Source organism: Phacochoerus africanus, chromosome 9, assembly GCF_016906955.1.
Source record: "Phacochoerus africanus isolate WHEZ1 chromosome 9, ROS_Pafr_v1, whole genome shotgun sequence".
Lineage (NCBI taxonomy): Eukaryota > Metazoa > Chordata > Mammalia > Artiodactyla > Suidae > Phacochoerus > Phacochoerus africanus.
The window spans coordinates 32107556-32129404 of NC_062552.1; the positions used below are offsets into that span (position 1 = coordinate 32107556).

General features: G+C 46.4%; 1 protein-coding gene across 4 annotated transcripts in view; it reads left to right on the plus strand.

Moving 5' to 3' along the window:
• ANKS1A (ankyrin repeat and sterile alpha motif domain containing 1A) overlaps window positions 1–21849 on the plus strand; it is a 181234-nt gene that overhangs the window by 71258 nt on the left and 88127 nt on the right. For 2 of the 4 annotated variants that reach the window (XM_047794480.1, XM_047794481.1), the window contains exons 2-10: window positions 2344–2424; window positions 4500–4656; window positions 6498–6560; window positions 13608–13904; window positions 14641–14716; window positions 15004–15105; window positions 15201–15302; window positions 17334–17530; window positions 20887–20979. In XM_047794480.1, the coding sequence (XP_047650436.1) occupies window positions 2344–2424; window positions 4500–4656; window positions 6498–6560; window positions 13608–13904; window positions 14641–14716; window positions 15004–15105; window positions 15201–15302; window positions 17334–17530; window positions 20887–20979 (1168 nt within the window). The remainder of the gene's footprint in view (window positions 1–2343; window positions 2425–4499; window positions 4657–6497; window positions 6561–13607; window positions 13905–14640; window positions 14717–15003; window positions 15106–15200; window positions 15303–17333; window positions 17531–20886; window positions 20980–21849) is intronic. The other 2 variants (XM_047794483.1, XM_047794484.1) reach the window with 2 other exon arrangements.

Below are 21849 nucleotides of genomic sequence, written 5' to 3' on the forward strand. Positions count from 1 at the left end.
TGTGGATGTCCCTGGGCCAGGGATTGAACCTGTGCCACAGCAGTGACCCAAGCCATAGCAGTGACCATGCTGGATCCCTCACCCAGTGTGCCACAAGGGAACTCCCACATCTGTTTCACTTTCCATCATTCTGTTCATTGTCACACACAGGTCTCTGCTTTTTGGTTTAGGAAATGAAGTACAGGTGTGACAAAGAGACCTAACTGCTTTTAGCTCTTTGTTTGGAAGGTGCTATAGGAACCCAGGCTTGGTGGAGGATGGGGATACCAGGAAGGGCCTCGAATTCCTGACCTTGTCACCAGCTTCCTTAATGGACAGTGAACAAATAACCTGGGTATTCCTGATATTTAACTGCCCACCTATTGGTAGACATTAAGTTTTTAGTTTTTACTCTTATAGTGAAGCAGTCCTGTACAAGCACATGTCTTTGTGCACATGTACGAGTGCTTCTGTTGAGCAGTTGCCCGGAAGTGGAAATGCTGGCTCAAAGTGAAGGCCTGTTTCTTGTTTTGGTGGATGCTGCCAAATTGTCCTCCCAGAGGATTTCACCAATCTAAACTCATACCAGTGGTATTTAAGAGTGCTTGCTTCCTTGATCTTTACCAGCACTTTTTAATGTCCTTATTTTCATTTTTGTCACTCTGATAGGTGAAAAGCAGTATATGATTATTTTAATTTGCATCCTTCTAGGTTGTGTTTCTGTAGATCTGCCCTTGTCTGATTTCTGCCTTCGAGGAATTGCTCAAAGTTGCCAGTAACTTGATGACATTTTTTCATAGTTTCTTGGGCTGAATCTATTTTCTGTCAGCTGTCTGTGGTGTAAAAAGGCAGGAATTGTTTTACTTCATAGAACTTTAGACAGGAGATGAGTAAACATGTGCACTCAATCTGCTATCCTGAAAAATGTCTCTCATAAATTTTTTTCTTTACAATATTTTTAATTTTGTTTTTTTTCTCTTTAGCATTATATTATAATCTCTACTCTGTCTTATTACATAGCTATATAAATAGTATATAATATTCTATGTGTTTATACCTTAGTTATCATTATAAATTCTCTATTGGTGAACTTTTGGGCTATTTTTAGAATTTTATTGTTATTAAAAACACTGCTTCCAACATCTAAGTATAAAGGCTCTGGGCCCAGATGGTTTTACTGGTGGTTCTTTATAATTTCAGTGCTGTGACAGTGATTCCTGAATATACAAATGGGTAGGTAGCTGCCCAGGTGATCTGTCTTAAACATAACACTGATATCACCCAGTAACAATAGCACAGAAAGCAAAAACTTGCACTCAGCTTCACTTATGAATGCAGATGTGAAAATCCTAAGTAAAATACTCTCAAGTAGAATTCACTGACTGGCCTTAACAGATAATGGCCAAATGAGATTTATTTCAGACGTGAAAGGATGGCTCAATATTAAGAAAGGTATTGATAAAATTTTAGTAGGTTCAGTGTGGAAAAAAACTATGGTTTTATCCATAGATGCAAAAATGTACTTAAACAGTATTTCTGATACATTTTAAAAGGGGAAAAAAATGAGATAATTCCTTTACATGGTAGAGAGTGTCTACCTCAAACCAACTGCCAGCATTGGAGGCTTTCTCAGCAGAAACAAGGACCAAAACAGGGCTGCTCTCTGCCACTTAGTGGTATTTTAGAAGTTCTGGCCAATGTAGTAAGGTCAGAATTAAGGCTCTGAGGATTAAATGAGATGACATTCCAACCTTCTTAGTATGGTATTTCTGATACAAATAAGGCACTCAAATTGTAGATTCCTTTGTTATTCTTTTTATTACCAGTAAGTCATATTCACAAAGGAAAGACAAAATTGTCTCTTGCATCTTAACACATGTATCCTGGTGCTTTTATGAATGTGGGTTCTTTCTCTTGGTCCCTGTGGCTGAATCATCCTAATTATATACCCAGGCTATACTGAGGCTCCTCTCAAGCCTTCCGTCACCAGTTACCTCTAACTGGCTGAGTGGTTTGGTTCAGTGATGTTTTTGACGACCTTTCCAAGAGCTGTTCTTCTAATCCTGGGAGTATTCAGAGGTGTGAGTTCCAGACCGAGTGAATAGTGAAGTCACCAGTGAGGAGAAGGGTTCAGGAAAACAAGCTCTGAAAGGACGGCACTGTTGTCTTGACCCTTGACTCCTTGTTCAGCAAAGCATTGTGTACCCTCCGTGCCGTGCATTTCTGTAGTAAATAATTGCTGTCCTTCATCAGAAGTCATATGGAAGGAACCAGCTGGGGTAAACACTGCACAGACTTCTTTTCCAAGCAGCTAGCTGTCTCCAGGTTTGGTTTGTGACTTCAGTCTTTTTTTCCCCCCCATAGCATCTGGCGAGGGCCCAATGTGAACTGTGTGGACAGCACTGGGTATACACCTCTGCATCATGCTGCTCTGAATGGCCATAAGTAAGTATGAACATGCCATGTTCCTGCCCTGCCCGCTCCAGAATCCAGGCCTTGGCTTGTCTCCTGTGCTTCCTGTAAAGGTGTCCTAAGCAGGGGTGCTAAAGAACAGAGACGACCTAAATTTAGTCCACCTGGAATTCGTGAATCTCTCTTTAGTGTATCATTTAAACATCTTTCCTGAAGTGCCCTGGTGGCCTAGTGGTTAAGGATCTGGTGTTGTCACTGCTGCGGCTCCGGTTACAGCTATGGTACAGGTTCGATCCCTGGCCCAGGAGCTTCTGAGCAGCATGGGCATAGCTATAAACAAACAAGTGTCCTTTCCCACCCCCTCCCCTAAAAAACCTTGAACCAGAAATCATGCTTTGCCTTTTCTTCTGCTTATTCTTTTCCCCTCTGAAATGGGACAGTACGATACAGTGATCTGAATATGAATCTCAGGTTTAGGGCAGCCAGCTTATAAAGGGGCTGGATAGTTTATTAGGTAACCAGCCCCTTTATAAACTGAAAATAAATGGAGGGGTCATAAGAAACTTTCCTTCCGTTAAGTAGTTATTTACTTGCTTTGTCTTTCTACTTGTCACTTTTTCCTCATAAAACTAGTCTTGCAGGAGTTCCTGCTGTGGTGCAGTGGGTTAAGAATCCGACTGCAAAGGCTTGGATCGCTGTGGAGGTGCAGGTTTGATCCCTGGCCCAGCGCAGTGGATTAGAGGGTCTGGTGTCCCAGAGCTGCAGTGTAGGTTGAAGCTGTGGCTTGGATTCAGTCCCTGGCCCAAGAATTTCCGTATGCTGTGGGTATGGCTGAAAAAGAAAAGAAAAAGTAGTCTTGTAGACAAAAGCACCATTTTTAAGGGGAAAAATACATAAATAACATGGCCTATTTAGTTCTCTTAAGTATAGAGAGTTTAGCAATTGGGTGGGATTTGTGTGGAAAGTTTTCTGGAGAAGGTGCACTTGGGCCGGGGTTTGAGAGAAGGCACAGTTTCAAATGATCAGGCAGCCCACAGAGGGCACTGCCCTTCAAGTGAGGAAGAATATGCCATGGCTTAGAGCAGGAGCAGGCGCAGTGGTGGAGCATAATGGGTAGATTTGCCAGGAAGACTGGAAGCCAGAGTGTAGCAGAAGAGAGGGTTTTCAGGAGAGTTTGAAGCATAGCACTAAAGGAGATAAGCAGTAGAAGCTTAGCTGATGTGAGGAAAGATTATTGGGACCATTTAGATTTTTCTGAGCTGGGAGCAGGGCCCTGCCACCTGGTGGTACTCTGTACCCCCGGTGTGAAATTTGGCCCAGCCCGATGACTCTGGTGCGCAGGAAAGAAGGCTGTTTCCTTCTGCGTTAAACTCTGTTGAGATACATCGAACGAGTTTTTCTGTAGACAAAGCTAACAGAAAATCTGTAGAGAGTTCCTCTTAAATAGTAGGGTAACCTGAATTAAAGTGAATCTCAGACTTGAGTGACTGTAGCTTGTTAGCCAAGTTCACCTTCAGCTGCTGTTTTTATTTACGGTGGGGATTTTCTTTGACCTCATGTGTGTGGGGATAATTATACATTTGTGTCTGCTTAATTAGTGGTGTCACCAAGAAGAAAGCCCTTCTTTCTGGATGCATCAAATGATACCATATGTGTCTGGCTCATGTCTGCAACAACTTGCATCCTGCTCTGCCCGTCAGAGCACATCACTTCCAGCTCCCACATCACTAAGTGCTCTGGATGATATTTGTTTTACATGACTTCTTTTATGTAAATTCGATCCCTAAATGCTGTTTCAACATCACAAACAAAGAAACCTTGAAAGGTTTAGACAAGGGAGGCAGATGTTTTCAAAGTAATGGAAAATAGATGAACTATCTAGAAAGCCTAGAGGTGATGGAGCCTGGGAGGTGATGAGTCAGTGTGATGTGGCTCAAGGTGGCTCATTCCTCTCTCAACAGCTCATGGAATAAAAGAGAAAGACTGGGTGATGAGCTCAGGTGGAGATAATCTCTGTGAAAGGGCCTCGTGCTCTATAGGTGTAAAGAGCTCTTTGTAGGAAAGACTTTTGAATTCTGCAAACTCATGATTCATTTTTGCTTTCCTAGGGATGTGGTCGAGGTTCTTCTGCGGAATGACGCGCTGACCAACGTGGCTGACTGTAAAGGCTGTTACCCTCTGCACTTGGCAGCCTGGAAAGGAGATGCCCAGATAGTGCGGCTACTCATCCATCAAGGGCCGTCACACACCAAAGTCAATGAACAGGTTGGAAGGAAGGGAAGCTTTCTTCCATGTAGCTGCAGCCAGACGGCAGCCCAGATCTCAGGGAAGCAGCTGCCTGAGCGGGCCTTCCCTCTCCCCAGCACCCAACCTTCTAGCGTCAGGGAACCCTCACACCACAGAGGGCACCTTTTATGTGTGTTTGTGTCATGCACATCTGGCAGAGTACTGTAATAACATTCCCAACACTCACCTCATGTGCAGACGTTGAAATAATGCAAGTCCTGCAAAATTGCCCAGAATTTGTTTCCAGCTGTCTGGCTGATGGCATCGGTGTGGCAGTACAGCCTTAGCTGGAGAGCAGAGGTACCAGTGTGGGTCAGCCAGCCCTCTCTGAACTGTGCTCTTCTTGTTTATGTACATCAGGAATCGCAGAAGTGAAGTCCTCGTGCTAGTGCTGAAAAGTGACCCCACAAAGACACACGAGTGGAGGTCAAGGGTGATTCCACTGAGTGAAGATCATTTCTGTGGCATCCTCTTGTGTCCATTTTAGGCTGACCTTGCTCTGACAAAGCAGAGAGAATTCTTAAAAAATAAAAGGCTGCTTTTGAGCAAAAACGCTGTCCGGTGGCCATAAATTCAGGTACAATGAGACTGTACCTCCTCTCCTTTATGTTTTTTTCCTTGGGAAAAGTTCTATTTGAATTATGTAAGTTCTAAGACAAGCCTCCCTTGTGTTTTATAACACAAGTCCCTGTAGTTTGCATCTGAGATGAGGTCCATTTGAAAGGAGCTGGGCTCTCCCTGTGTGATAAGCCATCCCTGCTCTGAGCTGAAGCAGATAATGTTTCTTAGCTGCTTGAAGGGAGGGATGCTTCCCTTTCTCGACAAGCTTGGGACTGTTTTCCTGTTGACTTCACTCAGAGGAGATTGTTAAATTGCCTGTAGGATTAGATCAGGGTTATTCCTCCAAAAATAGGGAACTGTTCTTGCCGGTCCATCTGACAAGACCGGGCACATTCTCAGAGAGCTGTTAAGAACGTGATTTTGATTCAAGAAAAGGGCAGCTTGGCTGTGAGTTGGGAGGAAACCACAGCAGCGCTCTCCCCAAACCTCTAATTGGGAGGTTGTGTGTGTGTAGCTGTTAATCAGCTTCCCTTCCCCTTTCAGGCTGTATTTCCCGGATAGGCGAGCAACCGACATTTAAGATCATCAGCGAGGATGTTTGTTTTATAACATTAGGCATAAAAATTGTCTCTTTAAAATCTAAATGCAATTTGACTCCTCCTGGCTAAAGTGATGGTAATTTCTCTTATCTGGAGGAAATGTATAAGGAAGTTTGCTTTTAACTAATATTCTGCAGTGTTGAAAAATCTAGACATCCATTAAAATCCTCATTTATGAAATTTTCAGCCACCATTTCTAAGCCTGTCTTTGCTCACTTTTGCCTTGGAGCACAGCTGCTTGGCGTTTTGAGCCACTTGAGTATGCCAGCTTGTTCTGCTCACAGCCACCTCTCGCCTGGGGTACCTGTGGTAGGGGGGACCCCAGCCCAGTGCTTTGAGTGTCTGGCAGGCGGGGGGGGGGGGGGGGGGCGGGCAGGGGCTGAACACAAGGGCTGCAGAGCTTGAGGAACCTGTGGAGGCAGTAGTTACAAGTACCACGTTGATTGACTAGAAACTATTCATGTTGTCCCACGTGGATGCTGGAATTAGGAGGGGGTGATGGCACTGTGCCCTGGAGGTTGTCTTCCTCTTTAACTTCTTTTGAGGCACCCCAGAGGGCAGATCCGAGCGTTCTAGTGTTGGGCCCCTCGGGGCTGTGCGTTGCTTTGATATATTCTATCCATTTTATCATCACATTTTCTTTTCCTCTCCTTTTTATAGAATGCTCTTGAGATCAAAGAACTCAAAAAGTACGGCCCCTTTGACACTTATCTCAATGCCAAGGTGTGTACTTTGCTGCCAGGATTTCTCTGCATCATTTCTCCAAGCCGCACTTGCTCTTTGGTCCTCTCTGGATTCTACTCTCAGCCACTCAGGCTCCTCTTTGTCATCCTGACTGTTTTCTGCTTCAGCCCATCTGCTTTTGGCTTGCCTGGGAACGGGAAAATGGAGCTTCAGTGGTTTTGTTTTTGTTTTTAAAACCCATACCAGTTCTGGAAAGGTTGGGCACATTTCCTTTAATGCCTGAAAAGCTTATAAGTGGCAGAAATGGGGAAATAGGGACCATATTCAAGGCATAATTTGCTATCATGATTTCTAAAATCATTTAAATTCAAAAAAGAAAAATGTGGGAGTTCCCGGCGTGGCGCAGAGGAAACAAATCTGACTAGGAACCATGAGGTTGTGGATTCGATCCCTGGCCTCGCTCAGTGGTTAAGGATCTGGCATTGCTGTGAGCTGTGGTGTAGGTCGCAGATGTGGGTCCCAGATGCCGCTCGGATCCCGAGTTGCTGTGGCTGTGGTGTAGGCCGGTAGCTACAGCTCTGATTGGACCCCTAGCTTGGCAACCTCCATATGCTGTGGCGTGGCCCTAAAAAGCAGAAAAAAAAAAAAAAAAAAAAAAGGAAAAAATGCAGGTAAAAGATATCACACCGATTAGCTTACTTTTTAATAAGCAAGAAATGATTAAATTCTACTTCCTAGATTAAAACATTTTTTAAAATTTGCTTTCCATACTTCTTTGAAGTGGAATCTGATTTTCAGTAGCTTGTGGTGGAAGTGTGGGAAGAGGGGCATCGGTAACTCCATTTGACTTTATTTTGTTTTTTGGGCCACGCTCTTGGCATGCAGAAGTTCCTGGGCCCGGGTTGAACCCGAGCTACAGCAGTGACAACAGAATCCTTAACCACTAGGCCACCAGGGAAAGCCCCATTTTCCTCTTAAAAGCTGCTGGTGCAGCTCCCCTCTCATTTCCTTGGGCTTTCAAGCCTGAGCCCCTTCTTTGCAGCCTTTAGCTTCTCTCTATGTGTGGTCGCTCTAGGCCTTTGGAAGGGCTCAGAAATAGGACCCAGCAGGGTGCCTGGCTTTGACTCTCCCTCCCAGTGAGGCTGGGCCAGGTAGCAGACTGGTGGGCCTGGTGACAAACACCCAGCCTGCTGGCCTTGGGCCTGGACCCGAGGCAGAACTTGCAGGTGGGGCCATGACGTCAACCTCTCTCCTCTGCTCCCTCACCTGCTGTTTTTGACTCGAGTTGTCATTCGGATAAGCTTTGCTTTTTGGCACCAACCTAGAGTTTGTTTGAGTCACAGTATTATTCACTTCAGCTACCTTTCACTTGCTCTGCATATAGCAGCCGCTGGGAAGGGAAATTTAAGGGCCTTCTGTCAGTTTCCAAGTGCAAAGCAGATATTTCTTGTTTTCCTTTGAGAAATACTGGTTTATCACATGTGCTTCCCATGAGCTGGACCTCTGCAGGCTCTGCGGGGGCGGGGGATCCTTCAGCTCTTGGGCCCTGATGGTGGAGAAGCAGTTTGACCTGTGGTGATGGAGCGTGTTAGCTTTTGTTTTGGCCCAGTCTTTCAGTTCTGTTTTCTAATCTTCAAAATGGGAAGTTACTCCAGCTGTTTTTCTTGGAAGTAGTGTGGCAGAATGGAAAACCCTCACAGGTCAAGGTCTTTCACATCAGACCCAAGTTTCTCTGCCGCCACTTACTGGCGTTGACTTGAACAAGTTCCTCAGTTTCCCTGAACGTCTTTCCTCTGTGGTAAAGTGGGGTATACCAGCTACTCTGCCAGATGGTTTTGGAGTTCAAATGAGATCATGGATATGAACTAAAAAGACCTGATTACTAGTAATACTTGAGGTCCTGATTTTTATTTATTTATTTATTTATTTTAATTTTTTTTATTTTTTATTTTTTTGGTCTTTTTGCTATTTCTTTGGGCCGCTTCCGCGGCATATGGAGGTTCCCAGGCTAGGGGTTGAATCGGAGCTGTAGCCACCGGCCTACGCCAGAGCCACAGCAACGCAGGATCCGAGCCGCGTCTGCAACCTACACCACAGCTCACGGCAACGCCGGATCATTCACCCACTGAGCAAGGGCAGGGACCGATCCCGCAACCTCATGGTTCCTAGTCGGATTCGTTAACCACTGCACCACGACGGAAACTCCCGAGGTCCTGATTTTTAAAGGTATATACCATGTGGTATTTCTGAAAGGGCATTTGGGAGTTTGTTATTTGTTACTAGTGGTGAAGCTTAATATAACATTTCTCCATCAGCCTCTTTGGGGTTTTGTTTTGGGGGGAGACTCCTTGAAGCGACTGTTTTCCCATTTGGTTGTTGGTTTGGTTAGCTTCTAAAGCTCTGATTAAAGGGTAAGACTTTGGTTCTTAAAAGCACATTTTCCTATCCCTTGATTTTGCACACATAAAAGAAATTGAGTCTAAAGGAATAAGAACGTATTTCTCTTTTTAGAAATACAGCCTTCCCTCAGTATTTACGACGGTATTGGTTCTAGGACCCCCTTGGATACCAGGCCCAAATCTCTTGTATAAAATGGCACAGTGTTTGCGTAAACCTACTTACATCCTCCCTTATACCTCAAATCATCTCTAGGTTATTTATACTAATTCCTAACACAATGTAAATGCTATGTAAACAGTTGCCACTATTTACAAATTCAAGTTTTGCTTTTTGAAACTTCCTAGATTTTTTCCCCCTGAATGTTTTTGGTCCATGGTTGGTTGACTCTGTGGATGCAGAACTTGTGGGTTTGGAGGCCAACTGTACCACCCTTTGCCTCTACCCCACCCACCACCGCCTCAAAGGCCAAATGATGTAAACTCCATTAAGGAATAAAACTGTTGGGGTTGTGCTACGAGTGCAAATTCTTCTTAGGCTGATTTGATGCTAACCTCCCTAGGCTTTATCGTTACTCAGTGGGTCTTTATTGACCTGGTGTATCTAAGAATTGTTTTTGCTAAAGTACATTTCGGTGTTAAGTCCCATCAGGCACCTGGAGAAATTAAGAAGTTGCAGGTGCTTTTCCTGGGAGCAGAGAGAGTTTTCATGAGCCTTTATCTTCCTCTTTAACATATGAAGCCTCTCCTGTTTCAGCAAGTCAGCATAAACTAGTCCAAATGTAAGGTGGAACTATTAACATTGTTCGCTTACCTTCTTTTAAAACAATTTTAACTTGGTTTGATTATCATAAGATGAGCACTGGTCAGTTTAGTTTCATAGGACTATTTTCCATACACTTAAAAATAATCCGCAGTTGTAGAGCTGGAGGAGACCTAGAAGTATCTAGACCAGCTGTCTCCACATGCTGATCAACTTGTCTGGTTGTGTCAGCATCACCCAGCAAACTTTTATAACACTTTTTATCATGAAAAAATTTCCAGCTTACAAAAAGTTGCAAGGATAATACAGTGAACACTTCTTGATTCACCAACTGCTAACGTCCTGTCACACTGCGCGTACTCACACCACTCCTTTCCGTGAGCACATGTTCTCTCATGTGTATATGTATATGACAACACAGAATCCTTCATCACCTAACTGCCAGGCCACCAGGGAGTTCCAAGAGCGATGTTCTGTCCCTCCTTTTTAGTGCATCACATCACAGGGCTCGTGATGTCGGCTCCTTTCATTCTCTTTTGCTTTTTTGGGGCTGCACCCGCGGCATATGGAGCTCCCCAGGCTAGGGGTCAAATTGGAGCTGCAGCTGCCGGCCTACACCACAGCCACAGCAACGCCAGATCCAAGCCTCATCCTCGACCTACACCACAGCTCACAGCAATCCTTAACTCACTGAGTGAAGCCAGGGATTGAACCCTTGTCCTCATGATATTGGTCGGATTCTTGACCCGCTGAGCCACAACAGGAACTCCAGTTTGTTTCATTCTCGATGATAATGATGATGAATGATTGCTTGGTTAAGTTGGTGTCTGCTAGATTGGTAACCATTTTAATAATAGTTTTCCTGGAATTCCCTTGTTGTTAAGTGTCCCCTGGCCCAAGAATTTCTGCTGGCCTCAGAGCCAGGGCCGGGAGAGGGGTGCGAGGGGGAGAAAAAAGAAAGAACCACTAAGCTAACTTTGCGCTAGAGCAGGAGTCCTCTTTTCTCACCTAAAAAAGCGAGCCACCTACCCCGTATTTCCTTTGTCTGTCTGTTTCTCCTAGTAACAAACAGAATTACTGCTTGGCAGCCTCTTTTTGGATTCCACTGATTTTTGGTTTTATTCTTGGTTGACATCTGTTTTCCCAAACCTTGCATCTATTGGCCAGAGTTCTGTCTTCAGAGCTTTACAGAGTAAGTCTGACTCTTCGTCCACATGATGGACTTGGGTCTTATGCTTTTCCTGTATCTTCTAAATCTCAGTAGATCCACTTTGTCTGTTCCAATTTGGATGTATTTCTAGAGCCTATACACAGTTGCTACAGAGAGCTGCAGCCCCGCTGTCCCTAACTTAGATGTCTGCCAACAGTAGACAAGAGTGCAGTTAGGCTCTAATCCAGGCACTGGGAGGTAATGGTTTTGAATAGTTCCCAGAGGAGAAAGGCCATGGAAATGCGTCTAGATGGGTTTCTGCTGTGTGTGTGTGTAAAATGCATAAGTAATGGGTTTATACATTGAGCGGGTCTCCGGATGTGAAGGTTGCAGTGATCCTTTCTTCCTTAGAAGTATTGACCTAGCAAGGAAGAACTGAAGGGGAATCTCAAGATGGGCAGGAATGGAGAGTTTGTGCAAAGACTTTGGACAGTAGTAGGAGCGTGTTGCGATGGCCCACGCTCCGTAGTCGGGAGGTGTCGTCGCCGCAGACGTGAACTCAGGAAGATTATAGTTACCAGACCATGTCTGGCAAGACTGAAACATAAAAAAGCGACTTCCTACCCCGTGAATAGAAATGGCTGAGATGTGGTTAGGCCATTTTTCACACAGACAGGCGGTTTGCCGGGTGGTGGTCACCGCCACGCCTTTAGCAAGGCAGCTCTGTGGTGGCTGCTTTAGTTCTGACAAAACCCCAGAGAAGACGCTTTTTCCCCTGCTGGATAGTTTAGAGTTTTACAGCTCTTCAGGCCCTAATGACATATTTTCAACAGATTATTCTGGTTGTGGGGAGACAGCTTGGATGTAGAGGAGGCAGCAGTATGTGCTTCAGAGTCAGGGAGTTCCTCTGGGCCGGGGTTTTAATGAGAATAAGCTGACTCTCATGGCCCTTGCTGTCATGCTAATCTTGAGATGTAAAACCCTGAAAATCCTCTTAAACTTCTTTGGGTGGCAGCTCTGCCCCAGGGTCCCTCTACAGGAAGCCCCTGGGAGTTTTCATGGCTGTAGCTGTCTTGTCTTTTCATGAGGAAGTGAAGTGACAGCTCTAAGTTTTTCTTATGCCATAGCTTAAGAAGAAATGAACACATGGGTGGCCCGAAGGGTTTGTTTGGCAAAGGGGAGCCCTGAGGGTCTACTTCCTGCCAGGCGTTCCTCCTTCCCTCCAGACTTTCATAATGACATGGGATTGGTCCCCTGGACCCAGTTGCATTGCAGGCGGCCGTGGGCACCTGGCTGTGTTCTGTGGCCCGGAAGTCTGTCTGCACCTTCCAGGCAGCTGCTCTCGTAGAGCTGTTTGAGCTCAGGGCTGCTGCTTCCTCTGTTTCTCTGTGTGCATCTGTCCTGGCCTGTGGCTCCTGCTACCACCCTTTCTGTCCTTGTTTCATTTAAAAAATATTCTTTGCTCTCAGTCTGGCCTTTTGGGGCCTTGCTCCCAGTAGCTCTGGACCTTTCTGATACACTTGGTGTAGCTGGAGAAAATGATGCAGTCAAATGCCAGATCAAAAGCAGATGGAATTGCATGCGTGTCCGGGTAACCTAGTCTGTTACTTTCAATATCAGTAACAGAATTAAAGCAATTGTAGGAACATTTACTTTTTACCTTTTGACCACTGAAAGGTGCACAATATTGATTTGAAGGACACACGCCCTCAGAAGCTGGTTTCTCCAAAGTGGCAGGAGCCTCCTTGATAAATTTAGGAATCTCAAAATCTCGTGGGAGAATGATTCTTTTCATTAGTGCCTCTGTGAAAGGAGAGGCCATGGGAATTCCTTATTCCTGCTCTAGTCGTACATTGTCAGCAGGAAGGGAAAGAGCGTAATTGGAATGATTAACATTTTTTTCTGATGGTTGATAAAGCACAAACTTCTCCTGTTTTATCTCAGGTTCTACCTTTGGTTTAAAGCAAAATTGGCATTAGACGACCATGGGTTTGAGCATTTAAATTAAGGGCAGTGTTACAATTTTCAATATTCTGCACCTCTCACACGAAACATTTGGTGTCAGATCGGATCTTTCTTCCCTAAGCAGCACCTCCCTGCATAGCCGTAGATCATGCACGAGTGCTGGGCGCAGGCTCCTGTATTGGCTCAGGGCGGCATCAGGGGCCTGTGTTCCCCTGTGACTGAGCTCACATGCCTCCGTCCTCTGGAAATGGCTGTTGGCTTATGTGTCGAGGGTGACTTTTTGGTGCTCTGCTCTGTTACTTTCATTGTTGGCTGATTGATTTGCATGCAAAAAGCTATGCAGGGGACCAACTCTTTCAAAAAAGCTTGTGTGTGAAGCCAAGGATTGTCTGTCGACAGATCCCAAATCAGAACCACAGGGTTGGCTGAATAGAAATTGTAAAACCAGTTGAAGCTGAACGTGGATCCATGGCAGCGATGCTCTGGGCCCCCACCCGTGCCCAGGCTTTGGCCCGAGGCCTGCTGCGCTCCCTGGCCCGAGCTCCTTGCTGCTTCAAGGCACCGAGGGGTCTGCAGGTGCTGACGATGTGCCCCCCCCCCACCCCCGCTTGCATTACCAGGGCGAGACAAGGTGATTGAGCGTCAGCCTTGTCTGCGGGAGAGCACGTCTGAATTCTGACTTCGTTCTGTCAGTCCCTTGTGTCGCTGCCATTTTTCACATTTACATTTCAGTGGTTTTACACTTGATTGTCCTCATCCTGTGCCAGTCTGCCAGTCACCTTTCTGATGCCATCCGCCTGTTGGCCCTTTAGAACAATGACAACGAGACAGCCCTACATTGCGCGGCGCAGTATGGCCACACGGAGGTGGTAAAGGTCCTCCTCGAGGAGCTCACCGACCCTACCATGCGCAACAACAAGTTCGAGACCCCGCTGGACCTGGCGGCGCTCTACGGGAGGCTGGACGTGGTGAAGATGCTCCTCAACGCGCACCCCAACCTCCTGAGCTGCAACACCAAGAAGCACACCCCGCTGCACTTGGCGGCGAGGAATGGCCACCGGGCTGTGGTCCAGGTCCTCCTGGACGCTGGCATGGACAGCAACTATCAGGTAGGGCCGGGCATACCACCAGGCGCAGGGGGCTAGTCATTTTGGAAAAGGCACATGTGCAGGCTGCCAGGCTGTGTTCCTCCTTAGCATCATGCCAGATGCTGCCGTTTGCTCACTCATTGTAACGTGAAGCTTACAAAGAAACTTCTCAAGTGAGTCTGTTATTTTTGTTTCTTTTCAGGGGTGATACATGGTCCTTCACCCCGAAAGACACGCTCATGGGCTCTCTCTTGATGTTAGGAAACTCATTATCTTCCTCTCCGTGTGTTCCCACTGCCACCACATCACCTCCGATGTCCCGCCAAGCTGATGTTGCCAGCAGGGGACTGAGCACTCCCCCTGTTGGTGGCTTTCCCCACTCAGAGGAGTTGCCATTCCCTGGGCTTTGCAGCCACCAGGAACATTTGAAATTAAGGTGTTTTCATCCCCTTGTACTTTTCTTCTCATCACATTCCTTCCACCCAGGAGGGTGGCGATTGGAGGAGTATCACCCATGGGTGTCCACCACGAGTAACCATGCAGTGGCATATTAAACACCCCTGACCAAGCACAGGCCATGCTTGTGGTTCTGGAATCCAGACAAGAAAAGTGGAAAAGATAATGACAGAGGATTTTGTGTGGTGTATTTTAGTTTCCTGTCCCTTCTTGTCTATGTCCCGTTTGTCGTGTGAAGCCACGCCAAACCTGGGTCGCTGTTCTGATGACATCCCGCTGTGCGCTCTCGTTTGCTTTCCAGACGGAGAAAGGCAGTGCTTTGCATGAGGCTGCTTTGTTTGGCAAGACTGATGTGGTGCAAATCCTGCTGGCTGCAGGTGAGAGGTCGGCAGCGCTCTTGTCTACACAGCATGCCAGGGTTGGGATTGTTTCCCCCTAGGATCCCCAGAGGGGGATTTTTGCTGGCTGTGTTTGAACCCACTATGTGTCTCTCTCCACTGGTTGATTGCAAATGTATGGGTTGTTCTCGAATAGCTGGATAAGATGGCTTTGGATGGAAATGTTGGTTGTGCTGCTGGGAGCATTAGGTGTCCTGGAGTTTGTGACCCCCTTTGAGGCCCGCTCGAAAGTGATCACCCTGTGGTCCATCTGTGTGCCTTTCTAGGAATTGATGTCAACATAAAAGACAACCGCGGCCTGACTGCCCTGGACACTGTCAGGGAGCTGCCTTCTCAGAAGAGCCAGCAGATAGCAGCGCTTATTGAAGGTATCAGCCCATCTCCCTGCCTGGGCGACCAGGGGACATGCTGGCCGAACCATGGCATTTGCATTTGGTGCAGCTCGTTTTGTCTTTCCATGCAGATCACATGACTGGAAAAAGAAGCGTGAAAGAGGTAGATAAAACCCCCACACTGCAGCCACCTCCTGTCTCCAGTGTGGACTCCACATCCCAGAAGTCTCAGGGTAAGTCAGCTCTTTGCCAGCACAGGGGCTCAGCCCAAAAAGAGTTGAACATTTCTCCATAGAATGGAAATTTTTTTTTTTTTTTGGTCTTTTTGTCTTTTCTAGGGCTGCTCCCGTGGCATATGGAGGTTCCCAGGCTAGGGGTCGAATCGGAGCTATAGCCACCAGCCTATGCCAGAGCCACAGCAATGCAGGATCTGAGCTGCATCTGCGATCTACACCACAGCTCACGGCAATGCTGTATCCTTAACCCACTGAACAGGGCAAGGGATCAAACCCACAACCTCATGGTTCCTAGTTGGATTCGTTAACCACTGCGCCACGACAGGAACTCCTAGAATGGAAAATCTTAATTTAAAGATTAAGTGGGGGGATAAAGTCCCTTTTACCCTGAGCATAAAGTCCTCCGGGGACTGGGAGTACTTAATTCATAGCCAAATTCATTTTTTTCCAACTACTATATGAAGTTTTATTTGGCATCCTTGACTGTGGATCTTTTCTTTCTTACTTTATTTTATTCTCTACTTTTATTTTATTTTATTTTTTTGGCCATGGCTTAGAGGGAAAGTGCCAAATCCTAACCACTAGACCACCTGGGAACGCCCCCCTCCCTTTGTCTTTTGTCTTTTTAGGGCTGCACCCACTGCATATAGAGGTTCCCAGGCTAGGGGTCTAATTGGAGCTACAGCTGTTGGCCTACACCACAGCCACAGCAACACCATGGCTGCGACCTACACCACAGCTCACGGCAATGCCCGATCCTTAATCCACTGAGTGGGGCCAGGGATCAAACCCGAGTCCTCATGAATACTAGTCGGGTTCGTTACCGCTGAGCCACAACAGGAACTCCCTTTTTTTTTTTTCTTTTCTAATACACACTTTAGTGCCTTGAGTATAGTTGACCCAGAGTAAATATTTAATGAGTGTCATCTGGTTTGTAGTGTATGTGGCAGATTTCAGTAATAATATCATTTATCCAGCAGATGTGGTCTGTGTGCTAGCTTGGGCAGTCCAGCCTCTTCATCATTAGCCAGAATTCCCCTTTCAGATTGGTGGAGCGGCCTTTTAGGTCCTAGGTATGATGGATGAGAAGGAACACTGACACCTCCCCCAGACCCAGGTCACACTGAGGAAGGTCAGAGAAACAGAGCAAATCCAGATACTACAAAAGGGCAGGGATTTCTTAGAGGACTAGGGAGATATAAGGGTTAAGGGGTTCCCAGCCTGTCTTTACTATGGGGTCCTGTCACCCTCCCCTGGTCACACTTTTTTTCTTGACCTGATAATCTAGTAATGGGATTAGTAATTCACTAAGCTCTTAGCTTTCAAGGATTTTGTAGTTTTGTTTTTGCTTTTGTGTTTAGCCTTGCCCACAGCATGTGGAAGTTCCCAGGTTGGGGATCAAACCTGTAGCACATCAGTTACAAGGCCAGATCCTTAACCTACCGTGCCACCAGGGAACTCCTACAGTTAGAGTTTTGACTATTTGCAAGTGACCCAGAGGTCCCTGGTCTATAACAGTTGGTTACTTTGCAAAGTCACAAATTTGGATTCTGGGCACCCTGAGGTTCCTAGTTACCTAGCGAGTGAGTCTGACAGCTGCACAGCACCTCCATCTCAGAAAGGCTTCACCATCCTCTATTTTGCTGGAGCACGTGGAGGCTCTTATTAAGAATTTAGGGGATTACTGAAATTTTAGCTTTACTTTGCTACATTTCATGGTTTAAGTTCATGCTGTCATGGTATTGAAGTGTTTGGGACTTTATAACGGTCTTGGGAGATGTTCTTCATAGATGTCATAGGTTTTCCATATTGAATTAGAGAAAAATCTGTTCAGTTCTCAGGATATGAAGGGCGGATGCAAGTCTGTATTTAATCCCTGTCCGTGGAGAAAGCCATTGTTTAGTTTCCTGCTCTGTGTTAATGTCAGCCTAGTTCAGGTTGCCGAAGGGGCTTTGGGTTATTGCTGTGGCAGGAAATCGGAGACCCTGCCCTCCTCTCACTGACCCTCTGGCCTCTGACCCTCTGCAGGTGACGTGGAGAAGGCAGTGACTGAACTGATCATCGACTTTGACACGAACACGGAAGAGGAGGGTCCCTACGAGGCGCTGTATAACGCTGCCTCCTGCCATTCGTTGGACAGCATGGCCAGCGGGCGCTCGTCTGACCGGGACTCAGTGAACAGGGAGGCCGAGGCAGCCGGAGTGAAAGCTGCTGGAGTGAGGCCTGTACGTAGCCGGGCCCCCACTCCAGGGTTGTGTTGTCAGCCTGCGCCCTTGTGGGGAGCTGGGAGAGGATGTGTGAGCTCCAGTGGCAGCTGCTTTTCCCAGGCCTGCGTCCTGCTCCCCCAGTGTTGTCCTGGGGGCTCTACCCTGATCCGTCTCGCTTTGTGTGGTTGAACTATGCAGATCACGGGGAGGTGGAATTTTAATTTTTCCAATGTCTTTTTTTTTTTTTTTTACTGCCCCCACATGTGAAAGTTCCTAGGCCAGGGATTGAACTCATGCCACAGCAGTGACAACACTGAATCCTTAACTGCTAGGCCACCAGGGAACTCCAAGAATTTTCATTTTTCCAATGTCAGTGTTAACTGTTTGCATCTTTGTTACTTTTTTGGCCTTAGAGCAAATGAGAGCATTTATTACTCTTTAGCCTCAGGGCTGCTTCTGTCTTTGAGGTCTTTGCTGTGTATTGTTTGCCCCTTTCTGGAGAGCGGTTCCCTCAGTGAAAGAGCTCACCAAGTTCCTTTCTGCCCTGAGTACATGTTCACCTTGCGTTTGTCCTCAAAGGAGGATCCATTTAGATGTGGACAGATTCTGTGTCCACATGCAGGGTTGCAGCAAGGCTTAATCAGACCCCGTACGTATTGGTATGTGACGTTCTTATTTTTCCCAGTTAACCCTTCCAGCCATTGAAATGGTAGGATGAGGAAAAGCCTGAATCTTTCTTCTAAAGGTCAGCCTTCCCATCTGATGGCTGCTTTTGCTGGTACTTGCTTCTAGCCCTGTGCATGGTTTTTCAGACTCCTCACCCCTACTTTATACCCCGGTTTTACTGTGAGCCTAAGCCTAGTCATTGGTCCCATGGCCCTTCCTGCAGTGCCAGACTCAGTGACTTGAGGTTTGGAGCATTGCACTTTAAATAAACAGGTCATTGCTCTAACAGGATCGCAGTGCAGTGCCAGCCCACCTGGAGGCACGTTTTCAGGCGTATATTACTTCTTCCGTTGGAAAGGCTGGCCCTTCCCTTTTGGTGTAAATCTGGCTTATGACCATTTTGATGATCCTTTGGCTGCTAGGTGGTCCTTGGGCTTTTCATTCGTGCCCTGGGAATGGCCTGATGCATTTGGTGTTCTTTTTTGTTAGACTCCTTGCCCTGCCCTGAAATAATCCCAGCATTTCAGTATGGATTTTGGAAAGGCCTGCCAGTCACGTAGCATTCCCCCAGAGTAGGTGTTAGCAAGGACTGTGATAAAATTCCTGGTCAGTGGTGAAAGTGAATGCATGTGCTGGCCTCCAATCCCGTAGTGCTTCTAGTTTGTTTGTTTTTCTGCTTCTTCCACTGTTAGGTACTAGTGAATTAGGCAACTCCAATCTTTGAACGAAAGCTTTGCTTTCAGTGGCACTTACAGGTGATGCCCATTAGAGGGAGTTGGAGGCTTTGCAAGAGGAACACAAGGTTACTGCAGTGAGCTTTGAATGACCAAGTCCCTGTGGGGCTTAGCCACTGATTTACCGTCTCTTTGTTCATCCCACTCTAGGAATCTAGCCTCGTCCAGTCCTGCTAAGTAGAAATGGATGCATCTTGGGGTGCATGCTTTGCAGTTTTTACCTGTGTCTTGTGACCTTGCTGCCTTCCTGGCCCTTGGTAATTTACTGTGGCCCAGGGACCGTTCTGTGTCTTATAAACACAGTGGATGGTATGTATAAATCAGCTTTGTAGCTCCAGGCCCCTGGGCCAAAGTTTTCACAGTAGAAAAAAAAGACCCTTGCCTCTCTTTCCTTCCAGTGTCCCTGGGGACAACCTCTTCCACAGAAGGCTTCCATATTGTTCTTTCTAAGCTCCTTTAGCCTTGGGAAGGCTTTAAGGATGTGTCATTTTTGTTGTTGTTCTGTTTCATTTTGTTTTTCCGCAGCTACTTTTGTCCCATGGTTGGATAACTGGTGAGGTTATGCATGGGCCTGTGCCCTTTGCCGTTCCCTTCTTTACAAGGTGGCACTGGGGCCACGGCTTGTTCCTGTACTTCTGGAGCAAAGAGGAGGCAGAAAGTGGACTTGGTGGGAAATCTGACCTACAGAGCTTTGTGTGGCCTGACCGTACAAGCTGGGAGTTGTTGCCATTGGGCCTCCATCTGGCTGCAGGGCCTTTGGGAATGACCATTTATCACAATATGGTACCAAGCAGTGAAGCGTGTTTTAGCAGAGATTAGGGACACTAAACGCTAATGAACCCTGGCAGCCTCTAAGACAAGAGCCGCGTCCTCCCCTGCAGCTCTCTCTGAGGCTCTCCCATAATTCAGCTTCCTTTCCCTGCCTTTAAAAATACTCTTGTTGTAGCAGCTGTGTGAACTACCCTGCGAGCCTGGGAGTGAGCCCGCAGGCCAACTCCTGTTTTGGGCGCACACTCCCTTCCCCGCAGGGACTGTCAGGCTGGAATAAGACCTTGCGGTATAAATGATGCTAAACTACTGCAGGGCCAAGGGCAAAACTCTTGGCAGCTTCCTTTCCCCAGTTCCTGCAGCTGTCTCCCCAGGATCTAGATAATCCCCTCTTCAGGGAGTTTCTTGTTCTGGGGCCGGGGCGGGTGAACTCAGGCCTGTTTTTGTGAATAAAGTTGGTATTTGGGACACAGCCACACCCACTCATTTACATTTTTTCTGTGGCTGCTTTTGTGCTCCACTGGCAAAATTGACGACAAAGCTTAAAATATTTACTGTATAGCCCTTTAGGAAAAAGCTTGCTAGCTCCTGCTAAGGCAGACAACTGGCAAATAATTCCCTTTTCAGAGGGGCTGAGAGGAAATCTGGTTTCCATAGGTGAATGGTAGTTGGTAAAGGAGGTGACCAGGGCTAAGTGTCATCCTCCACTTGCTAGTAAATAGGAATAGCATTAAAGCTTGAGCAGGAGTTGGTGTTTTTGTCCTTGATTGCTCTCCTCATCGCTTCCTTAAAACCTTGGGTTTGTTAGAGCTCTGTGACAAGTCAATTCTTTACACTGACTGTTTCCTCTTTTTAGACCGAACTGGAAGTTGAACCCCTGGTTTTCCTACACTAAAGTGTACGTAGTGGTATTAAGGACATTTTCTGCCGGGGCAGTTGTATGTTTTCAGTGCTGTTTCTCAGTGTGGTCAAGGATAGGACAGGTATTTATAATCTCCACTAGAACCATCAAAAAACAAAGAGCTAATTGAATTGTGTGTGTGCAGAGTGCTCAGCCTGTTCAGATTCGAAACCTTGAGTTTCATCTCTCAGGGGAATTCTTTACCTCATTCTTTTTTATTTCCAAAATTTAAGATAAGAGTAAACCAAAAAGTTAGATTCTCGAAAAAAAGAGATAGTCAAATGCTTGTTTTTGCTCTTCTCCAGAGGGAACGTCCACCGCCTCCAGCAAAACCGCCACCCGATGAAGAGGAGGAAGACCGCATAGATAAGAAGTATTTTCCCTTGACAGCTTCTGAGGTAGAGGGTTGAGGGTTTATTCCCATCACTGAAATATGATTTTTTGGAAAGTACATCAAGCATGTGCTTAAAGAAGACTTTGCTTTCCCATCTTCATATCACCTCTTTGGATCAGTAAATTTGTAACAGGGATATCGGTAATCTATACAAAACCTTTCACCCTCACTCAAAAGTAGTAAGCAGGGGGAGTTCCCTCGTGGCTCGGCAGGTTAAGGATCTGGTGTTGCCACTGCTGTGGTGTAGGTTTGATCCCTGACTCAGGAAGTTCTGCATGCCGAGGGTGCGGCCAGGAAAAAAAAAAGAAGTACTAAGCAAGGAATTTTCCTAGGGCTCTCTAGCAGGCAGGCCAGTTACTGATCTCCTTTGCCACATGGAAAGTAAAACATGACATTTTTCTCATGGCTTCATGAGAAACAGTCTACTTTTGGCTTCTGTACCTGTGCTGTCTTCCGACACAAAGTGCCACATATCCCCTAGTTGCTGTTCTGCAGACTGGGTCAGATGAGCAAGCTTTGAGGCATCTGCCCCAAACGTCTTTTTCCCGCTTTTACATTTTCTCTCTTCCTTTCACATAAAGAATCTGCACCAGGACAAACCAGGACAGTGTCATGAAGATGCAGCGAGAGGAGAGATAGGGGTCATTTGGGCAGAAGACTCAGAGGAGGCTATTTGAAAAGAATAGTGCACCTTTTAGAAAAAGAAATGTTATCACGGGGCAAGTAGTTCAACCTTCTCACTTTAGGTATATGAATAAAACCATATTTTCCTTAATTTTGCTCTTCAAATACAGCATTAATACTTCCTAGCATTCAGAGAATATGTTTATAGAGGGAGTTCCCATTGTGGCTCAGCAGGTTTGATGAAGACGCC